This window comes from Cercospora kikuchii, assembly GCF_019650295.1.
Source record: "Cercospora kikuchii DNA, contig_00003, whole genome shotgun sequence".
Lineage (NCBI taxonomy): Eukaryota > Fungi > Ascomycota > Dothideomycetes > Mycosphaerellales > Mycosphaerellaceae > Cercospora > Cercospora kikuchii.
Window position 1 is genome coordinate 64456 of NW_025408584.1, and position 22631 is coordinate 87086.

A 22631-nucleotide genomic window follows, 5' to 3' on the forward strand; every position below is an offset into this window, starting at 1 on the left:
GCTGCTCGGAAGGCCGAAGCTGCTTACACCGAGTCCGGAACGTGGATGCCGAGACCGAACTTGCGTAGAAGATTGAGGGCAGGTGGCGTGCGTAATTGCGCACGATGGATGTGACTTGAGCAATCATGCCGGGAGGCGTATGAGGAAAGTCATCAGATCTGTCTCAGTTCTGGTCGGCCAGCATAGGCGCTGTGGCCATTCTCACTGATGTGCAACGTTCTCCGTGTGCACATAATGGCAGCTAGTTGGAACCGCGAGCACTACGATCAGTCTCCGGTTGTTGATCAGCCGCAATACCACAAGCCTCGACAAGCCTCTGTCGGGAATCAATAATCCTAGTCCCGGGCGAGCGTTCTCGATGTACATTGGCACGGTGCGAGTCAGCCAGCCTGAGACGAGCCAAATCTGCCAGAACTCGCTCGAGAACAAGAGCATTGTCACAGAGGGGTATCCTGTGCGGAAAAATAACTTGAAGTCGTAGAAGCTTTTGCCGATGGATCCTGTCACAAGTGCCAGATGCAGGTCAAAATTATCACATGTTTCATCAAGTGGGTGACGTCTTCGTCTCGAAGGATATTGGGTTTCGCGTCGAAACACCTTCAGAGCCACGATCCCGGCTTTGACATGACGATCTCCATTGGAGCCAGATTGAGGAGATGAATTTCCAGTGCCTTGAGATCTCAACGGCCTTGGTGATTAAAGGCATCAGATAGTGCTCCGTTTGAGATTCATCTTCAGTCGTCTTCGAGATTGAGGTGCTCTGTGTCCGGTCATATTAATCCTTGTATCGACACAATCATATTCTCCGCACTCGGTGAACTTCGCTCCTGCTAGTGATCGCAATGCAGCGTGAAGTATATCCATATGAGGTTTTGGACCGACAACGCCAAATTCGGCTGTTCAAGCAAGCAGTATCTTCAGACGGTACTGCCTAGATAATGAAAACGAGCTTTCAGCGTACACGACCGGCGCTGACGCTCTTTCGAGGTGAGATACACAATATTGCAGCGGAAAGGTGAGGATGGAGAAGGGGGAAAGCGGAGAAGAGAATGTCGGAGGAGGGAGGGGCCAGACCGGGAAAGGCACGGACCGCTAGTGGGCCAATGTCAAGTGAATGACGCAGCACTTGTGTAGCTCTCTGGAGTTCCATCCCTTCGACAATCACAACAGGACGTCACCTCTCACCACCCCAGCACCACCCATTGTCCAGCCCGATATGGTACTCGAAGAGGCTACCGCCGGGCCCGACGCCTTCACCTCCGACTCCGCCCCCTCCTCCGACGCCGACCCGTACTACGGCGACCGCAATCCCACCCAGCTCGCAACACGCGATCCTTCATACATCTCCATCAACACCGGCACCGCTAACGCCATTCACGTCCGCCTTGACGATCTCCCTCGGCCATGGACTTTCCTAGGTGCCGCACCTCATCCACCTCAGCTCGGGACTGCCATTGCTCAATCATGCCAGCAAGCACAGCAAGTCCTTGGGCGGCCGATGCGACAGGAAGAACTCGATGCCCTAGCCTTTCATGCGGCCAAGACAGTACGAGTTGCTTCATTCGGCGTACCAGCAGGTATGGCAATTGCCAGCCTGTGGGCCTACCGAGGCATGTCGACCTTCCGCTTCCCAGGCTACACGCCCGGTGAGAAGTTCAATTCAGAGCGGTTCCTGTCTTTCAAAGGCAAGAACGCGAAAATCGCCTGGCACATGGCGCGTTTCAACGCATACTGGATCATTGGCGCCGTCATGGGACAAATCTTCTTTGGCTCATACGCTCTTACGCTGGGCACCGCGGGGCGAGCAATGGATCCGAGATTGAAGGAGTTGATGGAAACGCTGCAGAAGCAGAACAAGAATAACGGGCTGCCGGGAAACCGACAAATCGATCAAACTCCTGGGCGACGAGAAGACGAGACGCTGGACATGGCAAGACAACGGCAGCGAGCACAAGAAGCAATGAGGAATAGTAGACCACGGCAGCAAGAGTCAAGATCGGCGAAAGCGGAGAGTGGTGCCGATGATATGAGTCCCACAGGAGGTGCATTTGGCTCTGAGTACGTTGATCTTGGAAGTGCTGCGGTGTCAGATACTGCAATGATGAGCGACGATCAGGCGAGGAGACAGTCAGAGGGTCTACAACGGCAGCAAGAGGCAAGCTACTCACGAAGTCGGGAAGCACAACAGAATCAGTCCCCTGCTCAATCGCGACAGGAGCCTGTGAAAGACGCTTTCTCTACCCAGGAAGAGTCAAGACCCGCGGCAAGCGGCAGCGCTTGGGAGCGGCTACGACAACAAGCCGTGTCTGGCAAATCGTCGCCTTCGCCTTCATCATCACCTTCCGCAAATCGTGCGAGCTCGCTTAGCGACGACTTCACATTTTCGTCAAGAGACGAAGAGAAGCAGCTCGCAAATCCCGAGGCACAAAAAGAATTTGATGCTCGAATAGAGCGAGAAAGATCGGGGAAAGACTTTGACGAGAACAGGCGGTGGTAGTCTATGTACCGAGAGACCTCAAGACATGCCCGGGCAGATGGGCAAACGCATATATGCCACCGGGATGCCTATCTTTGCGGAATTAGAGCAGCATTACTCACAACCGCCATTTCACCGTACGACGTGAGCGTAGGTTGGCCCGATTGCACTTGAGTTGCTTGCGCCGATAGTGACTCCGACCAGTACCGTTGGCAAGAATTGCAAGCATTTGAGAGTCAACGGAGAAGAACCTCCCTCACAATGCCGCAAGTGCTCAAGAACACAGGAAGAGGTGGGGATCAGAGTGTTACCAGCAGCACCGGCTGGGTCAAAGGTAACTCACTGTGAGATCGCTTCACTCGTGACAAAATGATTCATCAGCCAAATAGCCGGTGCTTTGAGAGCACACGGCAGAAGCGCGATTACGCATGGAAGACCAACAAACAGAAATTCCTCGTCCGCAAAGTATGCTCCATTAATGCAAGTGTTTGCCGAACCTCTCGTTCAAGTTTGGTCCAAGCTTGAAAGGCCTTTGCTATCATCATGTTGCTCAGAGACTCTGAGACAGACGCCTGTGTCGAGATGGACAGTACTTTGCAATTTCATGTCCTGGCCTAGCACTGGAAAGACCAGACAGAGCGGAAGAAGTATACACACCATCGAGGCCAGGGCAGGCAATTTCACGGACTGTCTCCGTATGCGCCCATCATGAAAGCAATGAGAGAGACCAGTGACCTCGGCTGCCACCAACACCGCTTCTTTTCCTATCGGTGTCGGTCTCCAGGTCGGGTCGACCTCAATTGGCGGAACAGCGTCGTGATAAGCCATCTCCTGCTGCTAATCTCGATGAATCCATTTACATGCTCTACAAACGTCGATGCGAGGAGCTCAAAGACTTAGGGACATGTTCCACACAAGCTCGTAAAGGGACGGGGCGCCATATAGAGGCCCCTTCCAGACCCAGCTGCCCTAAATCTCAATATAGCCTCCGATGGTTCAGAGTTCGAGCTTCATAAGCTAACATACGAGCTTCCGGTCTGCCAGATGAGTCAGACCAGGAGTCCGAGTGCATCTATGGCAGTTAGTTTAGGATTCTTCCCCCAGATCTGCCAAGGGTGTCCTTGCTAATTCACGATTTTTACGAAGAGCCTCTGACATCGAGTACATGATTCGTGAGTACATCAATATCAACTTCCAGTCGCCAGATTCTCAGTCTCCATCCGCTTTTCCTATATAATCTACTATTGGCTTGCGACATTAGCTGAGACATCAACATCACCAGGTCGCCAGGACGACCCTACCTACTACGATGCTTTACAAAGCACTCCCATTTTTGCTTCAGTTCGTGGCTCTGCTCTCCGAAACTTGTAGAGCTACTGCACTACCCGATCCTCAGACTTGTTGCCGCAATTTTATGGGCTGTTGTTACAGGCCGCCGCCTCCTCCACGACGCACCACAGTCACCGACTACATCGACTTAGCGGTACCTGCCCGAACACTGCGAGACGGGTCGACTGATGGAGATCGGATAGCTTATTCGTGGGGTCCGGGCCCAACAGACGGATCGGTACGCATTACTATCAGACGAGGTCCGGCCTGGCCGCAAAACCGAAATAATCTTGAAGGCACGATACGACCTACATATTCTGGAGCTGCTCCGCACGGCTTCGATGAAGACAACTCGGCTGTCTTGCTGGATTTACCTACGGTTCTCGCTGAGTACCGGCTAAGTCAACAAGGAACCCATAATCCACCTGTTCCAAGGAACTGTATGCGATTGACACTGGTCTACTCATACGACACGACTTAGAGCACGAGACCGGCTGTCACTAGTAAACAAGGCGTGCTTCGGGCCCTTAATGGTCTTTCTGTTGATTTGTAAGGATAGTTACCAATTAATCGTTTGATATACAAGAACGAATGGAAATGCAGTAAGCTTAATTGGAAAGACGTTTACTTACGCAGGGCTGCTTTCAAATTTGTACGATACGGAGAAAAAGCTATATATTCACTCGCTTTGTGCTACCATAGAATAGCCGTGCAATCTACTATCCGCCCGCCTACGTTCGGATGCGTTCTCGTCGTACTCTCGCTAAATTCTGTTTTGAGACCTCTCCTCTCCTTTCAATATGCTTTACAGATTCTTGTATGTCGCATCTTGTTTATAGCCTGGATGCTAAGGTATCACAACAGATGGCGTAGCGGAACGCCACTTCTGCTACCAGCTAATAGAATAATACCTGCACGAGACATCATCTTCGCTGACGATCACGCTACCCCTCGTGCTCTGCTCAGCAGAGCACGGATTCCATCTACACGGCTAGTCGACACGGCAAGTCAAGGTGAATTCGTGTAAGCAAATCGCATGCTGAAAGCTGTTTGTGCAGGTCTACACTACTGCAGAGGAAGCGTCAGATTTTGGCAAGACGAGGCACTTGATCGAGAGCGAAGGGTAGAAGAGCTCTGTGCCATTTCAGAAGCTGGACCAATGGGAATCCCGGCAGAGTTGGATGGGATATTTCGGAAGGGAACGGCATTTGCTCTCTGCACCACGCCTGCGAGCGTCAGGTCACTCAAGAAGTATCATCGGCTTCGGCCGCAATCTGTCTTCCTACCAGTCTTCTGCTTGACCGTGTTCCAACCTCCAGTCACATTACACACTCCGATGCCTGTCGGACCGCACACAAGGAACGGAAGATGCTCCGAAGGGACTTTGATATGTCATCAGTACATGGCAAGTGCATACGGGTCCAAGATCTGGGATGATGCTTTCACTTCCGCATGCCGAAATCAGCAGCAATGCAGTGCAAGCGAGCTCCAATCGGCGAACATGTTTGGGGCAGCTTTGCCTCGAGCCAAGCACGCCAAGCGAAACTTATGGACGCTTGAGATACCAAGCACCGTATCCCGGCGACATCGAAGTTGAATATGGAGAATCATTCGCCGAGTAGATGTAGCGGTATCACTGCGAGGGACTCTCGTCGCAGCTGTGCAGTATACCGCGACCGTTGTATATGCAGCACAGGTGCAACGTTGCAAACACTACAGAGAGAATTCAACCCGGTTCCAGAGCACACCACAAATTCGCGGACTCCATGGGCGACTAAAGTCTTGGCATCGAACATGTGCGGATAGACAACTCTGCTTATGGACGACTTGAGATCACATAGCAAGAATCTAGACTCCGATTATGCTTGCACAAGCATGTTACCCCAGAATAGTTCCACAGGTTCATGAATGTGGCATATTGAACGCAGTCCAGACCTCGCCCACAATCCAATATGCCGAGGAATTCCCCATGGGTCGGTCACAATACAGACCGGCAACTTCACTTTTGCAACGCAGTTCACTCGCCATGATCATGGAAGTGTGAATATAAGAACAAAAGCCAGTCACTCGAATGGAAGTCACACAACTCATCTACCACACTTCCACCTCACAGCAACAACATCAGTCGACGACATCATGAAAGCTTTCTTATGCATCTTCACAGCCCTCTGGGCCCTTATCACGACCGTTTCCGCTGCACCACAACCCATCCCAGATCCCTTCCTAGGCTTCAACGCTATGGGCTGGTCGGCGAAGATCTTGGCATATTGCAACAGAGGATGGGGAGGTGATGGCGGGTGCGAAGCCAAAGGATATTGTATGACATGCGAACGTCTGGCTCAAATCGTGGATGCTGACGACTGCTACAGATACATTCTGCTGCAAGCAAGACTATGGCGGCCAATTTGTGCATTCCAAATTTGTGAGTGATCAGACACACTGATCCGAGATCATGTTTCTTGGCTTCTCGGGTGTACAAGCTGACGATTGATGTGATTTTAGAAAGCTATCAATGCTGGATTGGGAGGATGTGCGGATGGTGGCACTATTCTGTGTGCTGAGTAGATGGTGGGAAGTTGTGGTCTCCACACAGATGATGGAATACCTTGCGATGACGATGCCGCTATTGCAAGTGAAGTATTCGGTATGATTTACGAAGGTTTGTTTTATGGAGTTCTTGCCGTCTGGCTCGGACAGGGTTTGAAGATAAAGATCGTTACTTGCGTGTATGTATTCATAAATGATTGCGATGCCTGTGAAAGGTCAATTTTGTTATTCTCAGTTCATGCGTGTGATCGTAATTCTTTTGCTGAATCAAATGATGCACGAAAAACATTCATGGTCGCAGCCAAAAAAAAAAACATGAGGAGGCAAGCAACTTCTCGGCAATCCACTAACTAATACGAGCAGTCTCATGTACTCTGTTTCGACTTCCGACGGAGCTGATGCGACTAGGTTCAGCCAATGCTAATGCATGCTCAGCTCAGAGCTGTATTTCGATTGCAGTATGGATGATCGATGATGAAACCATTGTCCACAAGTCCGCACAGCGGAGCCTTTGCAAAATCTATTGGAGGCATAGCTTTCAAATTCGATGCTTACCTTCTTTTGTACAATCGACAGACTTAGGGAGGTGTACTTTGGGCAATGAACCATATAGACGCAGCAGATTATTCGGAGCCGAAATCGAATATAGGGTACTTGTACTGAAACTGGTCACGCGACCGCACGTGTGATCTGAAACATCTACATCACGGCATATTTCTCGGAGAAGTCAGGAAGCCAGACACCACTCCAGAGATAGTATAGAAAGCTCGGAAAGACATCGAGTTGACGGTCGACCATGCACTATTAGGTGTTCGTCCCGCGCTTGCAGGAATTCCACGAACGGTATACGTGCGCAGTCTGGAACAGCGTCACCGAGTTTTGCATGCAAATGCCCGAAGCACTTCGGGCCGAAGGTTCGCGTGCTTTGGTGCATTACTAATAGCAGCTGAGACGGCGGACAGCTAGTCTAACAGATCAGTAATCAAATCGACTAACCAGAAGCATACAGCGCAGATCTTTATCAGTCGATGCTACAGTTTCGCGAACGCGATATGGCAGAATCCGAATATGCCGAAGACCTTCAACGCTCACGAAGCGAGAACTGGTAAGTCGGATGTGCAGAAGGAGGAATTCGAAGCGAAAAGGAGGGAATCGAGCAATACTATAAGAGCCCGGTTGAAGACAGGCAGGTATTGCTTCAACAGATCATTCGGTCCCTATCTTCTTCTCGTCATCACCGTACAGTCACGATACCTCGATCAACGCCATCATGAAGCTCACTCTCATCATCTTCGCCACCCTCTGGGCAATGGTCATCGCCGCACCAAGTCCCAAGGGAATTTTCGGAAAGAGCAAAAGTCGCAAGGGCAGCAAGGGCGGCTCATCGAGTGGAACGCTCCACTACTGCAACACAGGATGGGGAGGCAACAATGGCTGCGAGATTTTGGGCAAATGTATGTATCAGGATCAGAAGCCTCCGATGCATCGTGAGTACACGCAAGTTGCTGACGAGAATCCTTCGATACAGACACATTTTGCTGCAGTACAGTAGAAGGGGGACTGTTTGTTCACGAGAAAGATGTAAGTTGCTAGCAAGTTCACGTGGGGGGACGATCAAGCATTGTATGCTAATGGTTGACTGGTTTCAGGACGCAATCAACGCTGGATTAGGTGCATGTGCGGATGGTGGTGTGATCATGTGTGCGTCGTAGCGAAGACCCAAGTCTGGTTGGATTTGGTCAGCCCTAAATGTGCTAGCATGTCCACGGAATATGAGAAGCGTCTCAGAACGGAAGGGAAACATTCTCAATTGAGAAGTTGCTATCAGCAAGCATTGTTTCAGTCATCGATGCAAGAAAAGCATACTTTCCTCGATCATGTATTGAATTGTACAAGCACACAATCATTGAGTTCCAGATCTCAGTCATGTTCTGATCATCTGCGGAAGAGCTGGGGATTGTGTCCGCATAGAGACTTATGCGGCAGTCGGTACAGCTGCAATGGAGAACATCAGCAAAATATGTTCACGTAAACAGATCGGGGATGTCATAGCTGACAGCCGCTCAGTCGCAGTAAACTTTATATCACTCTGACGACCGGAATTGCATACATCACGCAAGTTCTGCAGAGAAACCTGCTCCCCTCGCTAGATCTTCATGTCCGCGACATAACGCGTGACTGTTGCGAAGGAGTATCATCCCATTTTATTTCAGAGAGAATAGTCAATCGTTTCAACCTATCCTTCACGAGTTGCGAAGAAAAAACAACCGTGGAAGCGAGTAAGAGCGGGTACACAGCCCCTCAGTCTTGCACTCATACCGATACCGAGGATGATGGCTGCCCGTTTGTCGACCGTGAGATGCGGAAATCCTTTCCTGGCACACGCGAACGATTCCGCAGCACTCACCTAGTTGTGTGGAAGCGAAATGACTGAATGAAATTGTGTGAACAGAGTCGTGAGGCCTGCGAAAGTCTGCTGCACCAGCCTTGCCTTTCAAGCGGAGAGATCCTGTAGTATCCACCAGGAAGTAGGTCGGGTTGATTTTGAGGATTGAGTATTTGGTGGAAATGCGACTATGCCAGTAAGTCCCGATGCAGAGCTGTAGCAAAATAGGCACAAGCCTTTGGCCTAGCTCCGGGACCTGTCAATGTGTCAGAAGTGGTACTGGGGTACGAACGTCAACCGGTCAAGAGAGAAAGCCGGTCAGAGCGTCGGGAGGTCCAATTCGTGCTGTGTGTAGTCGCGTTGGTGAACTAGCGCCCAAGCTCGTCTGTCGAACATAACCATCATTCTGGACACCACAGGGTACATGATCACCCGTTCACCAATGAACCGAACGCAACTTGCCAGTAGGCCACAGCTTGAGCTCCGCAAGTTTCTGCAGCAGTGTAAATATATTGACGATTCCGTTAATTGTAATAGCAGTAGCGGGCGTCGCATCATTCCTCGAATCCTCTGCCAACTTCCTAGCAAGCCTCGCTGCCAAAATAGACAAGGGAGCATAGTCCGTGTATAATACAGCACGTTTGTATCCGTGTTGAGCAGTATACGCCTTGCCAACGGACTCGGCTTCCAAGCCGAGCATCAGGATTCGAGGATTGCAGATATCTGTGCTACCCCAGCGAAGACATCGACCGGCGCGGCGAGGCTCTCTGGAACATGCGCCCCAGGGTCGATCAATTTGGGGCCCATGACTTACATTCAGATCGCCGAATGAAATCCGATGCCAACGGCTCGCAAGCCGGTGAAAACATGTCGTGTAACCGTGCGCATGCCCCATGGGGATATCTGACTCACGTTCTCATGCCCGACAGCCTGGAACGCGGGCTGGAATTGGCACAAATTCGGACTGCGCCACTACTCACTGGCGACTTCAAGCGAAGTCATGCGCATTGCTTGGAAGCACTGCGCCACTGGTATATTTAGGCGTGTTGGAATATTTTCGAGCCGCAGCGACTATGCTACACGGCCCAGATCGATGATGAAAGGTCGTCCAACGGGCATATCTCGAAGACATAAATGGTATGCTCTCGCAACTCAAGATTCATCTCGACATTACACAGCTTCCTCCTCGTCAGAGCAGCGTTAAGAAGATACCATATCACGAATCATTCTAGCAGCGAACTCGACATCGCCATGACGCCAATATTCAGCATATTCGCTCTCGCGGCGTCCTTCACCTTAGTCGCAGGCCTCCCGAGCGGTGAACCTCAAGGTCTACCGTCCATCTTCGAGCGTCAAGGTGCTGGCCGACGTTCCACGGAGCTCGTTGGTAACGGCAACCCGCACCAGAATTTCAAGAATGTGCAGATTACTGTAAGCCTCGCGATGTTGACGTCAGTTGCAAAGTCCCACGAAACACCGCTAACTCCAGTCTCGCAGGGCACACTAAGATGTGACTCGGCAGAGACCTGCACAAAAGTGCACGCCGAGGGAGAGAGCGTCAATGTGGGATTCGAAGCTGGCGTCACGCCAGTCTCCTGGATCAACGGAGGCTTCTCCGTGTCTAAAAGCTTCAGCACTGAGCAGGCGTCCGAGTGTCAGGCGTCCAAAGGACAAGCTGTCTGCGTCTGGCAGCGCATCGCGTACACTGCCGTGAGTTGGTTTCGCGTAGAGATGGCCGCGACATCTATATCAGAAAGCTGACCCACTGTCACAGTACACCGTCCGAAACGTCCGATGCTCGACGAATGGTTGCTTCAAAGACGGCGAACCCTACATGATCAAGTCTCCCAACAAAGGTCAGACGGAAGACTACTGCGTGGTCAACGCGTGCCGCGGTATTGGCCAAGGCTACTGGGAGAAAACTTCTATCGCAGGCGGTCCATAAACAAGCAAGCGGAGACAGGTGAAGGAACGATCTTGAAACACACATGGGAGAGGGGCGGCAACATCAGTCATTATCGATACATCGTAGGTACGGAGCTCGGACTGAATTTTCTTGGCGCTATGGTCTGCTTAGAGGGTTCGAGACGCGTAATACTCAAGTCGTCTGCGAGTAATCACTTCGACTTCCGGCCACGTCAAATGCCTTTGAGCGACAGCTGTCGTGGTGCAATTTCGACTCTGGTACGTAATCAGCCACTGTGTCAAGCTAACCTCAATTCGGGCAGGAGGATGGAGAGAATGTCGCTCCAGCCGCTCAGTTTCGGGCATAATCTTCGATCGGCACGCTTGATGCAGAAAGTACAGATCTGGGCCCGTCCGCGCATTCGCACGGCACACCACGTCTTGCAGGAAAGCGACTGAATGCTCCCTGCTGTCCCGCTGTCTCCTCCTCCGGAATAAAGCTTATGCACGAGACCTCACATTCGACGAATCACGAACAGAAGCAGGCGATGATGTGGCGCATGTGGCTTGCCAAATGTAGACTACAATGTCTTGGGCCTGTCGAGCTAACCCTCTTCCAGATCTCATCACCAGATGCCACCGCATCTCCCTTGGAGCGATGGCTTGGACGTAGTCTGCAGCATGTCCGCCATTGGGCTTTTTAGCACGATGCTCTCCCCGACTGTGCTTGTTCCCAGGTGTCGCACCCCTTCCACTACATTTTTCGCTACCTCCTCTGTATACGTCGTCATGCGGCATCTGCTGCTCATCGCAGCCGGTCTCGGCACAGCAGCATCGCAAGCGGTGCAGCCGTGCGACGTTCGAGACTACTCGTTCGCGTACTGGTACGTCCGAGAGCCGTGTCTCTGAGCCGCAACACGTTTGAAAGGCACCTAATGATCTTATCAGTCTTCCAACAACAGAAGGGCTCGGACCTGGGAATTTTGCTACCTTTCCTCCCGACGGAAACACCCTAGATGCTTGCGCTAGGTATTGCAAGGGGGAGCGGTATCCATACTTCTTGTATGGAAGTATTGAACAAGGTGTTCTCTATTGCTATTGCTCTCCTTCGATACTGTCTGTCGATCCTGTCGACCCTGCCCGCTGCAATCAACCTTGTCCAGATAACCCCAACGAAATATGCGGCGGTGATGGTGTTGGAGTAAGTGCTACACGTCGCTCAATCAAATCACTGGTCCAAGAAGGTATCGGGCTGACATTGAGCGATAGTCGCTGTACGTGAACAACTGCTTCGAGCCGAATCCAAATGAGCCGCGTATTAGGGCTTTGTAAGAGACTCGCTGCCCCTGGCAAACAGACCGCACCTACTGATTTCTGGCCTTGCACGGCTGCAGCGGCTACCTTGGATGTCTCGATGGCGTCGTCGATGATACGTTTAACGATACAATTGGGGGCATAGGCAACCCTGGAGAACCCGAAGCCCTTGAAAGCTGCTCTGCGAAATGTGGCGGATTAAGCCGCTACTTCGCGATACAGCGGGCTGACTTGAATGGGTTTCCAGGAGCTCGGTGCGCATGCGGCAACAACATCGATCCGGCACGGTATGAAGCTGCCGACAGCAGGTGCACTGCGGCATGTCCTTCGGGCGATGGATTCTGCGGCAACCCGACCAACGGCGTCAACGTGTTCTCTTCGTCGGGACCCAATCCCACCCTCGCTAGTCGCTCTTGCACCAGTCTTGTGACTACCGTCACGAGTAGTAGTCCGGTACTGTTCACTACGGTGACCGATACAAGCACCACGACCGCCACCGTGAATCAACCTGCCGTCACGAGCACCTGCGCCACTTCAACTGCGACAGCGACTCAGGCCTCCACCGTGACCGCTTCTGCCACGGTGACAATCACGAACCCCAAGACCTCGACGTGTTACAAGACCATCACTCGAACCATCACATCGACTTGTCGTCCTCCCAAGACCCGATATGCTCGGGATAGTGATCATGTCTCGATCTTTGCACGCCAGAACGCTGACGTCGAAACATGCACGGTGAGAGCCCGCGTCACAATATCTGCGTTCAAGCACAATAAAAACACCTTGCTGACGGGTGCTTTCATCAACAGGTGTCTAATGGTGAAGTCACGACTACAACCATCTCCATCACGTCTACCAGCACAACCACTAGTACGAGAACCATCACAGTGACTAGACCTGCTGATGTGGTAAGCTTCACTGTCGGCACCTCCCGTCCCTTCTGACATGTCTGATCCCCTCGACACAGGTTTGCAATACGGCGACATCGACCATAACAGTCACAAATCCTACGACAACGACGACGACTGCAACGATTACAAAGAAGGGCAAGGTAATCACAACTACGAGGAAGAAGACAGTCACGACTACCAAGTATCCACGCTATGCAACTACTTGCAAGAAGAAGAAGAATGGGGGCTACTATTGAGTGCATGCTCGAGCTCCGGTGGAGCTGGCGGAATAGAGATTAAATTTTGCATGCTGATGGAGCAGTTGGACAGTGCCGATTAGAAGATGGGAAGCTGGAGCCAGTGGCCGAATCCAACGAGAACAGACGGGAGCCATCAAACTTTTTGATGCCCTTGGAAGGCGCACTGGGGCTATATGCAGGACATCCGTCAGTCGATCGCATCTCGAAATTTCTTAAGAAGTCTGAAAGTAGCGTGCACTGGTCCGGACTCTTGCCCGGGCCATGTTTCACCAGACTCGCAGCTCGGCGAAGTTGCTGTATCATGTCAAGAAAATTCGATGCAGAATCTCAGCTGGCTTCTTGCGTCGGTAAGCAATCCTGAATCTTCCATATATCGCTCGCAAAGCTAGCTCAGTTTCCATATGAGTGACCAGAAGATGTCGGGGCACGGAGAACTGCTTGATCATCGTTGAACGAATCTCTCATGTCAGTGACGTCCTGTGGCGGCGATCTCCCTCGGTAGTAACTGTCTTTGACCACAGGAATGGTGCACGAATTGAGAGGGTCATTGGACTCTGGCAATGGTCTCATCTGCGACTCCCTTGTTTCCAGGTCCGGAATAGCTACTTACATCTCCAACTTCACTTCCCGCAGACGACCTGTCACCGCTGTCTCGATTCAATGTGTTTCGGATCTTGATTGCTGCAAATTGCCAAGCAGAACTACGCCCACTAGTTCCCCTCTCTGCTCGAATGAAAACAAGTAAGCACCCTGTGACAGTACCTCTCGCCAAAGATCGCGACGAACATTCGCTGCGAAAGTTGAGCCTTCGGCTCGGAGCCAAGCGCTTGTCGTAAGCCGAAGGTTGTCATATTTATCGTAGTCAGCACACATGCGACCAGCTTCTCAGCTTTCCATTGGGCATGAGCTCCATAGCCGCGACGGTCTCTGTTGCGACAACATTGCCGATGCGATACACTGGCCGTGAGATCTTTCATGGCCATAGGCGCACGTTGTGAAAGCCGAATTCTTGTCCTTCCAATATGTCTCATACAGTGTCGCGAATTTTCGGAAGTCTAGATGGTAATGTAGTAATGCTCGGCCGAGTCATCTATCGATTTCGGACATGCAAAGGCATCAGCGATGCCTAGCCGATTGTCAGCACATATGAAGCTTCAAAAGCTTGGGCGCACGCTGCTGGACAGGCATATCGTAGCGTGGCGGACAAGGGTCGAGCAATCGGCAGTTGTTGCCAACGAATGATTTTCTATGATCTGGCGTAGTACGTTCCATCATGTTGGCTGCTAACCACATTGCTCGGATTGATCATCTGACTGGTACGACACTGCCCCGATGGGCAGGTCTTACGTGCATAAGTTGATAGTCACTCAGCCGTATATCTTGTGCAGATCTGCTCCTGTAGGTATCATAAGGCTGCTCTGACACAACTGGTGGGGGACCGGTCCCATTATCATGTCCTCACTCGTGCGGCTCACATATGGTATAGCCATCGCGCTATCAACATCCTTCTTAATATGGCTCGCTCAAGACTATCGTCGAGTGCTACGTTTGCGAAAGCAGTTGCCGCCAGGTCCAATGCCCCTGCCTTTGCTGGGAAACTACTTTCACATGCGACAGAAGCGACCATGGATACACTGGGAACAGCTCGGCATACGATACAAGTCGGCCATGATCACTCTTTGGAATGGTCATCGTCCGGTTATTGTGTGTAACGATGCATGGTGTATTTCTGACCTTTTTGAGAAACGGGCCAATATTTATTCTTCCAGGCCAAGGATGGTTGTAAGTCGCCAGAATGGAGTTTGATGGAAGAAGACGCTGACTCCAAGTCCAGATGATGGGCGATTTGACAGACACCACCAACAATAATCAAGTCTGTCTGAAGTACAATGATCAATGGAGGCTACATAGGAGACTAACAGTGAGTAGAGGCATTTTCGTACACAGACGGTGAAGCATGTCAGCTGATGATTTAGCACACCGCTGTCGGTATCCAGGCCGTGAAAGAATACAGACCTTTTCAAGGTGACGAGACGAAAGTGCTCTTACACGATCTTCTCTGCCATCCCGATGACTATGTTGAATCCATCGAACGGTATTCCTGCTCTGTGGCATCAGTAGTAGCATGGGGACGACGCATTGACAAATTGAACGACTACGTGGCCAAACAGGCTTTAGCTTTCATGGAAGTTGTCAACGCCGTCATTCCAGGCCAATCAATCATGGAAGTGACACCGGCTATCACCCAGCTGCCGGTGTTTCTCAATCCGTTGCCAAGATTGATTCGGTATCTCGCTCACAGACAGACTCGCTTGTTCTTCGCCTTGACGACGGAAGCAAAGAACAACAAAGCAGACGTCGCCAAATTCTCAGCCAAAGTGTATGAAGAATATGCAGCAGGCCGCATCACCTGGAAGGAAGCTGGCAACATGACGGCCAATCTCATCGGCGGCGGCGTAGATACTACAAGCAGTTCCATGATCAGTATGATCCTTGCCATGTGTTGCTTCCCCCGAGCTCAGCAGAAGGCGTACGAGGAGATCGAGCGTGTCGTAGGACCGGCTCGACTTCCTGACTGGGACGATGAGCTACCGTATGTCGATGCCTTGGTCGAGGAGGTACTGCGATGGCGAACTGTGACTATTCTTGGCGGTATTCCTCACGCGCCTATTCAAGACGACGAGTATCAAGGCTATGTCTTTCCGAAGGGCACTTGGATTGTTGGTAATGTGTGGGCTATCCACCGAAATCCTCGCGACTTTCCGAATCCAGATGAATTTCGTCCTGAACGCTTTTTGGACGAGAGGATGCCATACCCTTCGAAGAAAGGCCATAATGCTTTCGGATGGGGACGAAGACAATGCAGTGGTCAGCCACTGGCCGAGCAGGGGCTGCGTCTAGTGACAGCGAGGCTGTTGTGGGCGTTCAAGATTGCTCCGGGACTTGATGACAAGGCACGTCGATAATCGTGAGAGGATAGCTGAATGCTGACTATGAGCAGGGTGAAGAAGTCAAGCTCGATATCTTCGCGTATACCGCAAGCGAGAACATAAGACCAGAACCATTCAAAGCTCGATTCATTCCGCGGAACTCTGGAGTACCTGGCATTATCGAAGAAGCTGCTCGTATTGCGCGAGAGAATTTAGCAATCTATGATGGGGAGACGAAGTTGACCTTGAGCAATGCGCATAAGTACGTGACTTTGTGAGCCTGAGATGAGTCTGAATCAATGCCGTTTCTGTCGAGATCCCTCTTCCGTCTTCGGGCCAAAAATAGCGTAACAATAGCAGCTCATCGCAGTGGGATTCATCAGATCAAGGACGCCACTGATCGGCTGTGGAAGAGGCATGTGTGTCTGCGGCGTACTTATACGCACAAAGTTGGCTTCATGTTTCACTTAACCGCCGCTTGGAAATGTGAGTCAGGATGAAGGATTCGAGGCCAATCTTTCCGTGCCCCTTAGCAGCATATATGTGTCCAGAAGGCTGCCATCGCTATTTCTCAGCATTCGCTAAGGACATCCGGCGTTGCAACGATGGCAGCACTTTCGCGAGTCTTTTCAATGTATGTCATCTTTCTGTACATTGCATACACAAGCTGATGTGATCGACAGCCTCTTCATCGGATTTTCCGCGTTTTCATTCGGTCCGCAGCTCACACTTCTATGGAGGTCCAATTCCAGCGCCGGCTTGTCGTCTCTATACACACTTTGCAACCTGGTGTCAGCCACAGAACAGTTGACACGCGGCCTACAAGGAATCCTGATCGAGCCGCACAGTTTTCTGCACGAGCAACCGAAGGCCGGACTTGACGATTGCCTTAACGTGGTACAATTGACGATTGTGTGGGTCTGTCATCTGTTCTTGTAGGTTCTCATGCACATGTCACTCAATACGCTGATACCTAACGAACACAGATTCGCACTGGTACTATGGCTTCCTCCAATTTCCACGAAGCAGAAGCTTGCGCTGAGTACGGCATACTTGGTTTATATCAACTTCTCATTGGCATTCGTCGCGTATGAAACCACGCTCCAGGAAGACGATGGGTCCGATTGAGGGCGTGCACTTTTCAGTGGAGGCCATCTAATCTTCATCAATCCTGTCGTCAACGTCCTCGCTGTCTTAGGACTACTAACACAGATTCGGGCAACCCATTCCATTGAAAGGCCAAGAAACGTGAGCGTGTTTGGTTTGGCAGTGCAAGCAGTCCTATTCTTGGTCGTTGGAATCAGCTGGATCTTAAGGTTGAGGATACCGCGTGGATCATTCGATGTCGAGCCTGGACAGCCACAATACTCTCTATCAATCAAATTGCTTGTGTGGTATCAAACGGTGGGCTGGGCGACTGTAGGGAACCTGATTTTTGCGTTGATCCAGGGCATTTTATTTGTCGTCATCAGACGAGACGCGGGCCCAACGGGCGATTTAGAAACAGAGACGGCACCACTTCTCCGTGAACTGTAGGAAAGATTACAGAGACATATACTGAGATTCGCTGATAGACTTTACTGGCAAGATGATGGGAGTGAGCTGAGGGGCATAGATCTTGGGAAGGTGGAAAGGGTGCATGCGGTCCGAGTGACTCTTCACGGCACGTCAGATGACGCCGTGGCTGAACCTCTTGCAGGACCTGCATTAGGTCAATGCTACTAGCAAAACGTCCAACCCAATCATCAAAAATGACTGCGACGGAGTAGGCGACGTAGTCGCGGCAGTGTGGGAAGTCCGAAAATTCTGGGTTAGTGACGCCCTAGCTGATGTAACCCTTCCACTCAATACGACACCGCTGACACACCTCATCATACCGGTCAGGGTGTGAGGTTCGTGTTGGAGATATTGAAGTGACGTCTTCTGGGTCAAGGACCTGAGCAGATAACATTGCCTTGAGAACTAGGCTCCGGCGACTACACTGGCCATATACTCATGATGAGTGAAGTGAGGTCCACTTGGTCATCGTTGCGTAGATACGAAGTCCATCTAACTGCTTATGATGTCAGCCTCTGGCAGATTTGGCAATGCCTTGAGGCTTTAACTCGCCCTGATTGGCCGTGGGAACAGACCTAAGGCGATTTAGCTGAGGTGCAGAAGTCGAACTTACGGTGCTTCTGTCTGCGCGAATCGACCATGGCATCGCAGCCCGCGAGCCTGCGGAAACAAGTGCGAGCTATCCGCCGAATCAGTAACACCAGGACAGGAACGAGGTCTTTGTGACGATCACTGTCGAGGTCGAGTCCTCCAAAAGGGTTGTTAGACTTTACAGCTAAGGTAGCAGCGAAAGTCCTTCTACATTGGCAGTTCGGACTTGGTACGCACACTTTGCATATGGTAATTTTTTGCAGAGGTCGGACTGTTAGTCTAGACAGTACCCACTGCCCATACCAGTTTCCCAGCGCGCCTCAGATCACAGGAGTACGAACCAAGAGTTGTGCAGGTATTTGTCTTTGGTTCTGAAGAGCCCTCGATAAGCTTATAGACTGCATACCACTGATCTGCCGGCATGCTACATAGCAAATGCCAAATACACAGAGATCAACGGAGCTTTACCGGAGTCAGATTTAGAACCGAGCCCTTAGACCCTATGCGGAAGATGAAGTAGTCTTGGCTGGCTGTCTTGAGCTAAAAGCGTCGATCCAGTGGCTTCTGGCAAGCATCGCAAAGCTTTAGACAAAAGCTGGAAAGCACAAATGCGGGGCGCAGGAGGCCGGCTGGTTCCTTAGCGAAGTTGGTCTTTCAAGCACAGCCAATGTTGCTTGAAGGTCTGTACACGTTGTCGAGAAAGCGTGTAAGCATACTTTGGAGCCCACTGTGCTATAGGATAAGTGGCTTCCTTGAGAATAGAGGTATAGCACTTGAACTCTTGGCTGAACATCGTTGCCTTTTCATGTCTTACAAGCGAGACGGCGGTTTGGGCGCGAATGGTATATAATGATCCATGGAACCTGATCTTCAGCATCATTGCGCTCAATCAACAGTTCAACATCCCGAACATACCAAAACGACCAAGTCAGAGTCAAAATGAAGTTCTCCATCTTCTCCACCGTTCTTGCCGTTGTGACCCTGGCCGTGGCTGGGTAAGTGAATCACAACTACGACTGGGAGTTCCGCTTCCTGTTTGCTTACCATTTGTGCTACAGCCCTATCCCCGAACCTGAGGCCCAATTCGGCGGAGACTGCCTCGAAGCTTTTGGTGAAATGCTCTTGACCCAAGGTATTCGTCTACATCTCTTGCTAACGAAAGGACCTAGCCCCGTGCTCGTATGATTTTCAGTGCTGCTCTGGTTATTGCAGCCTCTATGGTGGAAGCTTCGGAGAGTGCGAGCCTTGAAGTGGCAACAGACATGACTCTCCTCCGATCAGCTGTATACATAGCCGCTAGTATGAGCAGATATCAGGGCAAATCATCAGCTTTTCACCAACCCGAACACAGCCGTCTGAGAGAGTAAGTGCTGTTGGTGAAACATCGTCAGAGAGAACATTCTTGTCGGTCGCCTAACAACCCGGAGACCATTGTGTCGAGAAATTGTGAGCATCGCCGAATGCTTGACGTACGTCTTCGCTGCGTGCTTCGTCTTCAGCTGAGTAAGGTCCCGGTCGATCTAGTTGCCGCGACGTATCACTGGCTATGGCATCTTTCTTCAGCAGTTGTTGTACAACTTGTTATGGTGAATTCGCCGCATCGTATGCCCCTGCCATAGGTAGACGTATTTTCGAAATCCAAATGATCATGTTGTCGCCAGTTTTCCCTTGCAAGACTGTTTCTTTTTCTCGTGGAGATTGATCTCGTCCAGCCAAGAGCAACGGACCATGATAAGTCACGATTCATGATTGCCAAGAGACTCTGATTGTCAGGGTGAGTGAGGAGTAGAAATGGATGATGAGCGTGATGTGTCCGGCCGCGTTGCCTATGGCTTTGGGCCAGCAGGATTTCGACCTACGCGCGTAACTTCCAGCACGACATCGAGATCACTAATCCTTGGAGTTGAAATGGAACGCTGAACACCGCGTGCGAGAGTACCATAGATGTCTGTATCCTATGCTGTTGGTCTGTCTCTGGAGATGTGCAACGTATCCGAACCAGGAAGATGAAGGCAAAGAAATACCGCAACCATCATTTTTCCACCGTACCATTGAGCACATCCATTCTGGGCAGGCCAAGTCTGTGCCTGCCAAGGTTTGAGCCCCGCTGCAAGCATTGGAGGGGCAATTCTTCGGCATTTCGTGCCGGTGATCGATCTCGGTGCTCGTGTCTTGGTCATCGCTTGTCCTTTTCAGGAAGCTGCATGTTCGCGGATTTACATGAGAGCGCAGCTTCCACTCTATCGGACGATATTCAGTGTCAACCTCATCGAATGGCTCGAAATAAAACACAAGAGCTGAACAGGGCATGTTCGAAAATGTCTCTGATAGCGGAGCTATCAAAAGTCAATCCTGCGATGCCGCATAGCAACCATTCCTACTGCAGCAAGTCAAAGACGTCACACCAATCATCCTACTCCTCTACTGGCGCTGGAAACGCCTCCAAACGGTCTGACGCTCGGTCGGATATCCTCCCGGCCACGCACTTTCGCAGTCCCCGTAGCTCGAAATCGCAACTTGCCGACAGACGCGGCGGAATGTGCGAGAGCTGTCGCAAAAGGCGCTGCTTAACCCCGAGGTGTGTTGTTTCGATTTTTGGTTCACCACCTGCTCTGCTCCTCTACCTCCTCACTACTACGCGTCATCTACTGTTGCGCTCCTGCTATCATCCTTGAATTTCGGAGCATCGATTACGATAAGACGGAGTCCGGAAAGCTCTGGACGTTGCTAACGGCCGAGAACGTTGAGTGGGATTGCCAGAAGCATTGTTGTTGGGGTATACCACTATCATTCTGCAAGAGAGTCTCGACCTTGATTCCGGAACAAAGAGGCCTCACGCGTCGTTTTAGCCATTGCGGAAGCCAGGCTACATTCTAACTCCCAACAAAGCACGCGCAGCCCTCGTTCTTCCGGCCATCATCTGGTTGAGATTCCGGCGAGAGATCCAGCTTCACCATGCTTCAACGCGGTGCGGCCGTGATGGCCTCCTTCGCTACGCCATGGGTGTATCCTCTTCTCTTGTCACTTGCCCGCAGCCAGATCCTCAACCTGCTCCGGAACATTCAGATTGGCTCTCTGAAGATCACAGACACAGATGGCACGACCACAGTCTGTGGATCGCCAAAACCAGCTGGTCTGGAAGACGAGAGCTCGGAGAAGAACGTCTACGCGACTGCGCATTCGGAGCTCACAGTGCACCAAGACATGTTCTGGATCCGCCTCCTCCTCTTCGCAGACATGGGTCTAGCAGAATCCTACATGCTCGGAGAGGTCAGCTGCACCGATTTGACAGCATTCTTCAAACTATTCATCAATAACAAAAAATACCTATCCAACGGCACGACATTGAGCAGTAACATTCTCGGACGAATCTCCGGCTTGATCAGGAAAACGAACGACCTCACGAACGCGAAATTGAACATCTCCGCCCACTACGATATCTCGAACACCATGTTCGAGGCTTTTCTGAGCCCAGACATGACATACTCGTGTCCGATCTTTTTGCCGAAATCTGATCCGATGTGTGCGCAAGAGACGCTTGAGCAGGCGCAGTATCGGAAGCTGAATCGCTTTATTCGGAACTGTAAGATCAAGGCGAGTGATCATGTATTGGAGATAGGTACGGGTTGGGGCTCGTTCGCTATACTGGCGGTGGAGAAGACGGGGTGCAGAGTTACATCTCTGACACTGTCGGAAGAGCAGAAGAAGCTTGCGGAGGAGAGGATTGCAGCAAAGGGATACAGCAGTCGCATCAAGGTTCTCTTGTGCGATTATCGATCTCTGCCTGTGCCGCAGAAAGAGGAGGATAAATACGACAAAGTGGTGTCGATTGAGATGCTGGAGGCTGTGGGAGCCGAATACTTGGAGACATACTTCCGCTGCGTCGATCAGCTGCTGAAGAGCGAGGGCGGCGTGGCATGCTTCCAGTGTATCACGATACCAGAGAGCAGATACGTGGGATACGCCAATTCGGATGATTTCATCCGGCGATACATCTTCCCAGGTGGTCATCTGCCCACGATCACGCAGTTGCTTGACAGCATACGTGCCGGGTCGAGCGATGCGAAGAAGGGCGTAGAGCCACGATTGATCCCCGAAAGTGTTGAGAATATCGGGCCACACTATGCGAAGACTCTACGATTGTGGAGACAGAACTTCATGCAGTCGTTCGCAACCAAGATCCGACCTGCTCTGATCATGGAATTCCAGGAACGCCAAGGCCGCAAGATGTCGGAAGAGGAGGTCGAAATCTTCAAGAAGAAATGGGAATACTATTTTGCATACTGCGAGGCTGGCTTCGCGACCAAGACGCTGGGGGATGTAATCTTGACTGTAGGGAGAGAGGGTGCTGTAGAAATGATGGAGGATGTGCCGTTGTGAGACGACATAATTTGACGGATCATGAGCATGGAATATTGGTGTTGGACATCATCTTCTCGGCTGGCC

General features: G+C 51.2%; 7 protein-coding genes across 7 annotated transcripts; all 7 read left to right on the forward strand.

The window, feature by feature from the left end:
• Positions 1 to 1216: 1216 nt before the first annotated feature.
• Positions 1217 to 2497, forward strand: CKM354_000440800 (uncharacterized protein; the record flags this gene model as incomplete). Its single annotated transcript, XM_044799644.1, has 1 exon — positions 1217 to 2497. The coding sequence occupies one exon, from the start codon at positions 1217 to 1219 to the stop codon at positions 2495 to 2497; it is 1281 nt and encodes a 426-aa protein (XP_044655579.1).
• A 3444-nt stretch (positions 2498 to 5941) lies between these two features.
• Positions 5942 to 6370, forward strand: CKM354_000440900 (uncharacterized protein; the record flags this gene model as incomplete). The annotated part of the gene is made up of 3 exons (XM_044799645.1): positions 5942 to 6122; positions 6175 to 6227; positions 6308 to 6370. 3 exons carry the CDS (start codon positions 5942 to 5944, stop codon positions 6368 to 6370), a joined length of 297 nt encoding a protein of 98 aa, XP_044655580.1.
• A 1252-nt stretch (positions 6371 to 7622) lies between these two features.
• On the forward strand, positions 7623 to 8064 carry CKM354_000441000 (uncharacterized protein; the record flags this gene model as incomplete). The annotated part of the gene is made up of 3 exons (XM_044799646.1): positions 7623 to 7806; positions 7881 to 7933; positions 8002 to 8064. 3 exons carry the CDS (start codon positions 7623 to 7625, stop codon positions 8062 to 8064), a joined length of 300 nt encoding a protein of 99 aa, XP_044655581.1.
• Positions 8065 to 9989: 1925 nt separating this feature from the next.
• Positions 9990 to 10683, forward strand: CKM354_000441100 (uncharacterized protein; the record flags this gene model as incomplete). The annotated part of the gene is made up of 3 exons (XM_044799647.1): positions 9990 to 10169; positions 10236 to 10448; positions 10513 to 10683. 3 exons carry the CDS (start codon positions 9990 to 9992, stop codon positions 10681 to 10683), a joined length of 564 nt encoding a protein of 187 aa, XP_044655582.1.
• Positions 10684 to 12902: 2219 nt separating this feature from the next.
• CKM354_000441200 (uncharacterized protein) lies at positions 12903 to 13187 on the forward strand (the record flags this gene model as incomplete). The annotated part of the gene is made up of 1 exon (XM_044799648.1): positions 12903 to 13187. One exon carries the CDS (start codon positions 12903 to 12905, stop codon positions 13185 to 13187), a length of 285 nt encoding a protein of 94 aa, XP_044655583.1.
• A 1528-nt stretch (positions 13188 to 14715) lies between these two features.
• CKM354_000441300 (uncharacterized protein) lies at positions 14716 to 17165 on the forward strand (the record flags this gene model as incomplete). Its single annotated transcript, XM_044799649.1, has 6 exons — positions 14716 to 14889; positions 14942 to 15028; positions 15084 to 16061; positions 16109 to 16299; positions 16721 to 16972; positions 17024 to 17165. The coding sequence occupies 6 exons, from the start codon at positions 14716 to 14718 to the stop codon at positions 17163 to 17165; spliced, it is 1824 nt and encodes a 607-aa protein (XP_044655584.1).
• A 3975-nt stretch (positions 17166 to 21140) lies between these two features.
• Positions 21141 to 22565, forward strand: CKM354_000441400 (uncharacterized protein; the record flags this gene model as incomplete). Its single annotated transcript, XM_044799650.1, has 1 exon — positions 21141 to 22565. The coding sequence occupies one exon, from the start codon at positions 21141 to 21143 to the stop codon at positions 22563 to 22565; it is 1425 nt and encodes a 474-aa protein (XP_044655585.1).
• Positions 22566 to 22631: the final 66 nt, after the last annotated feature.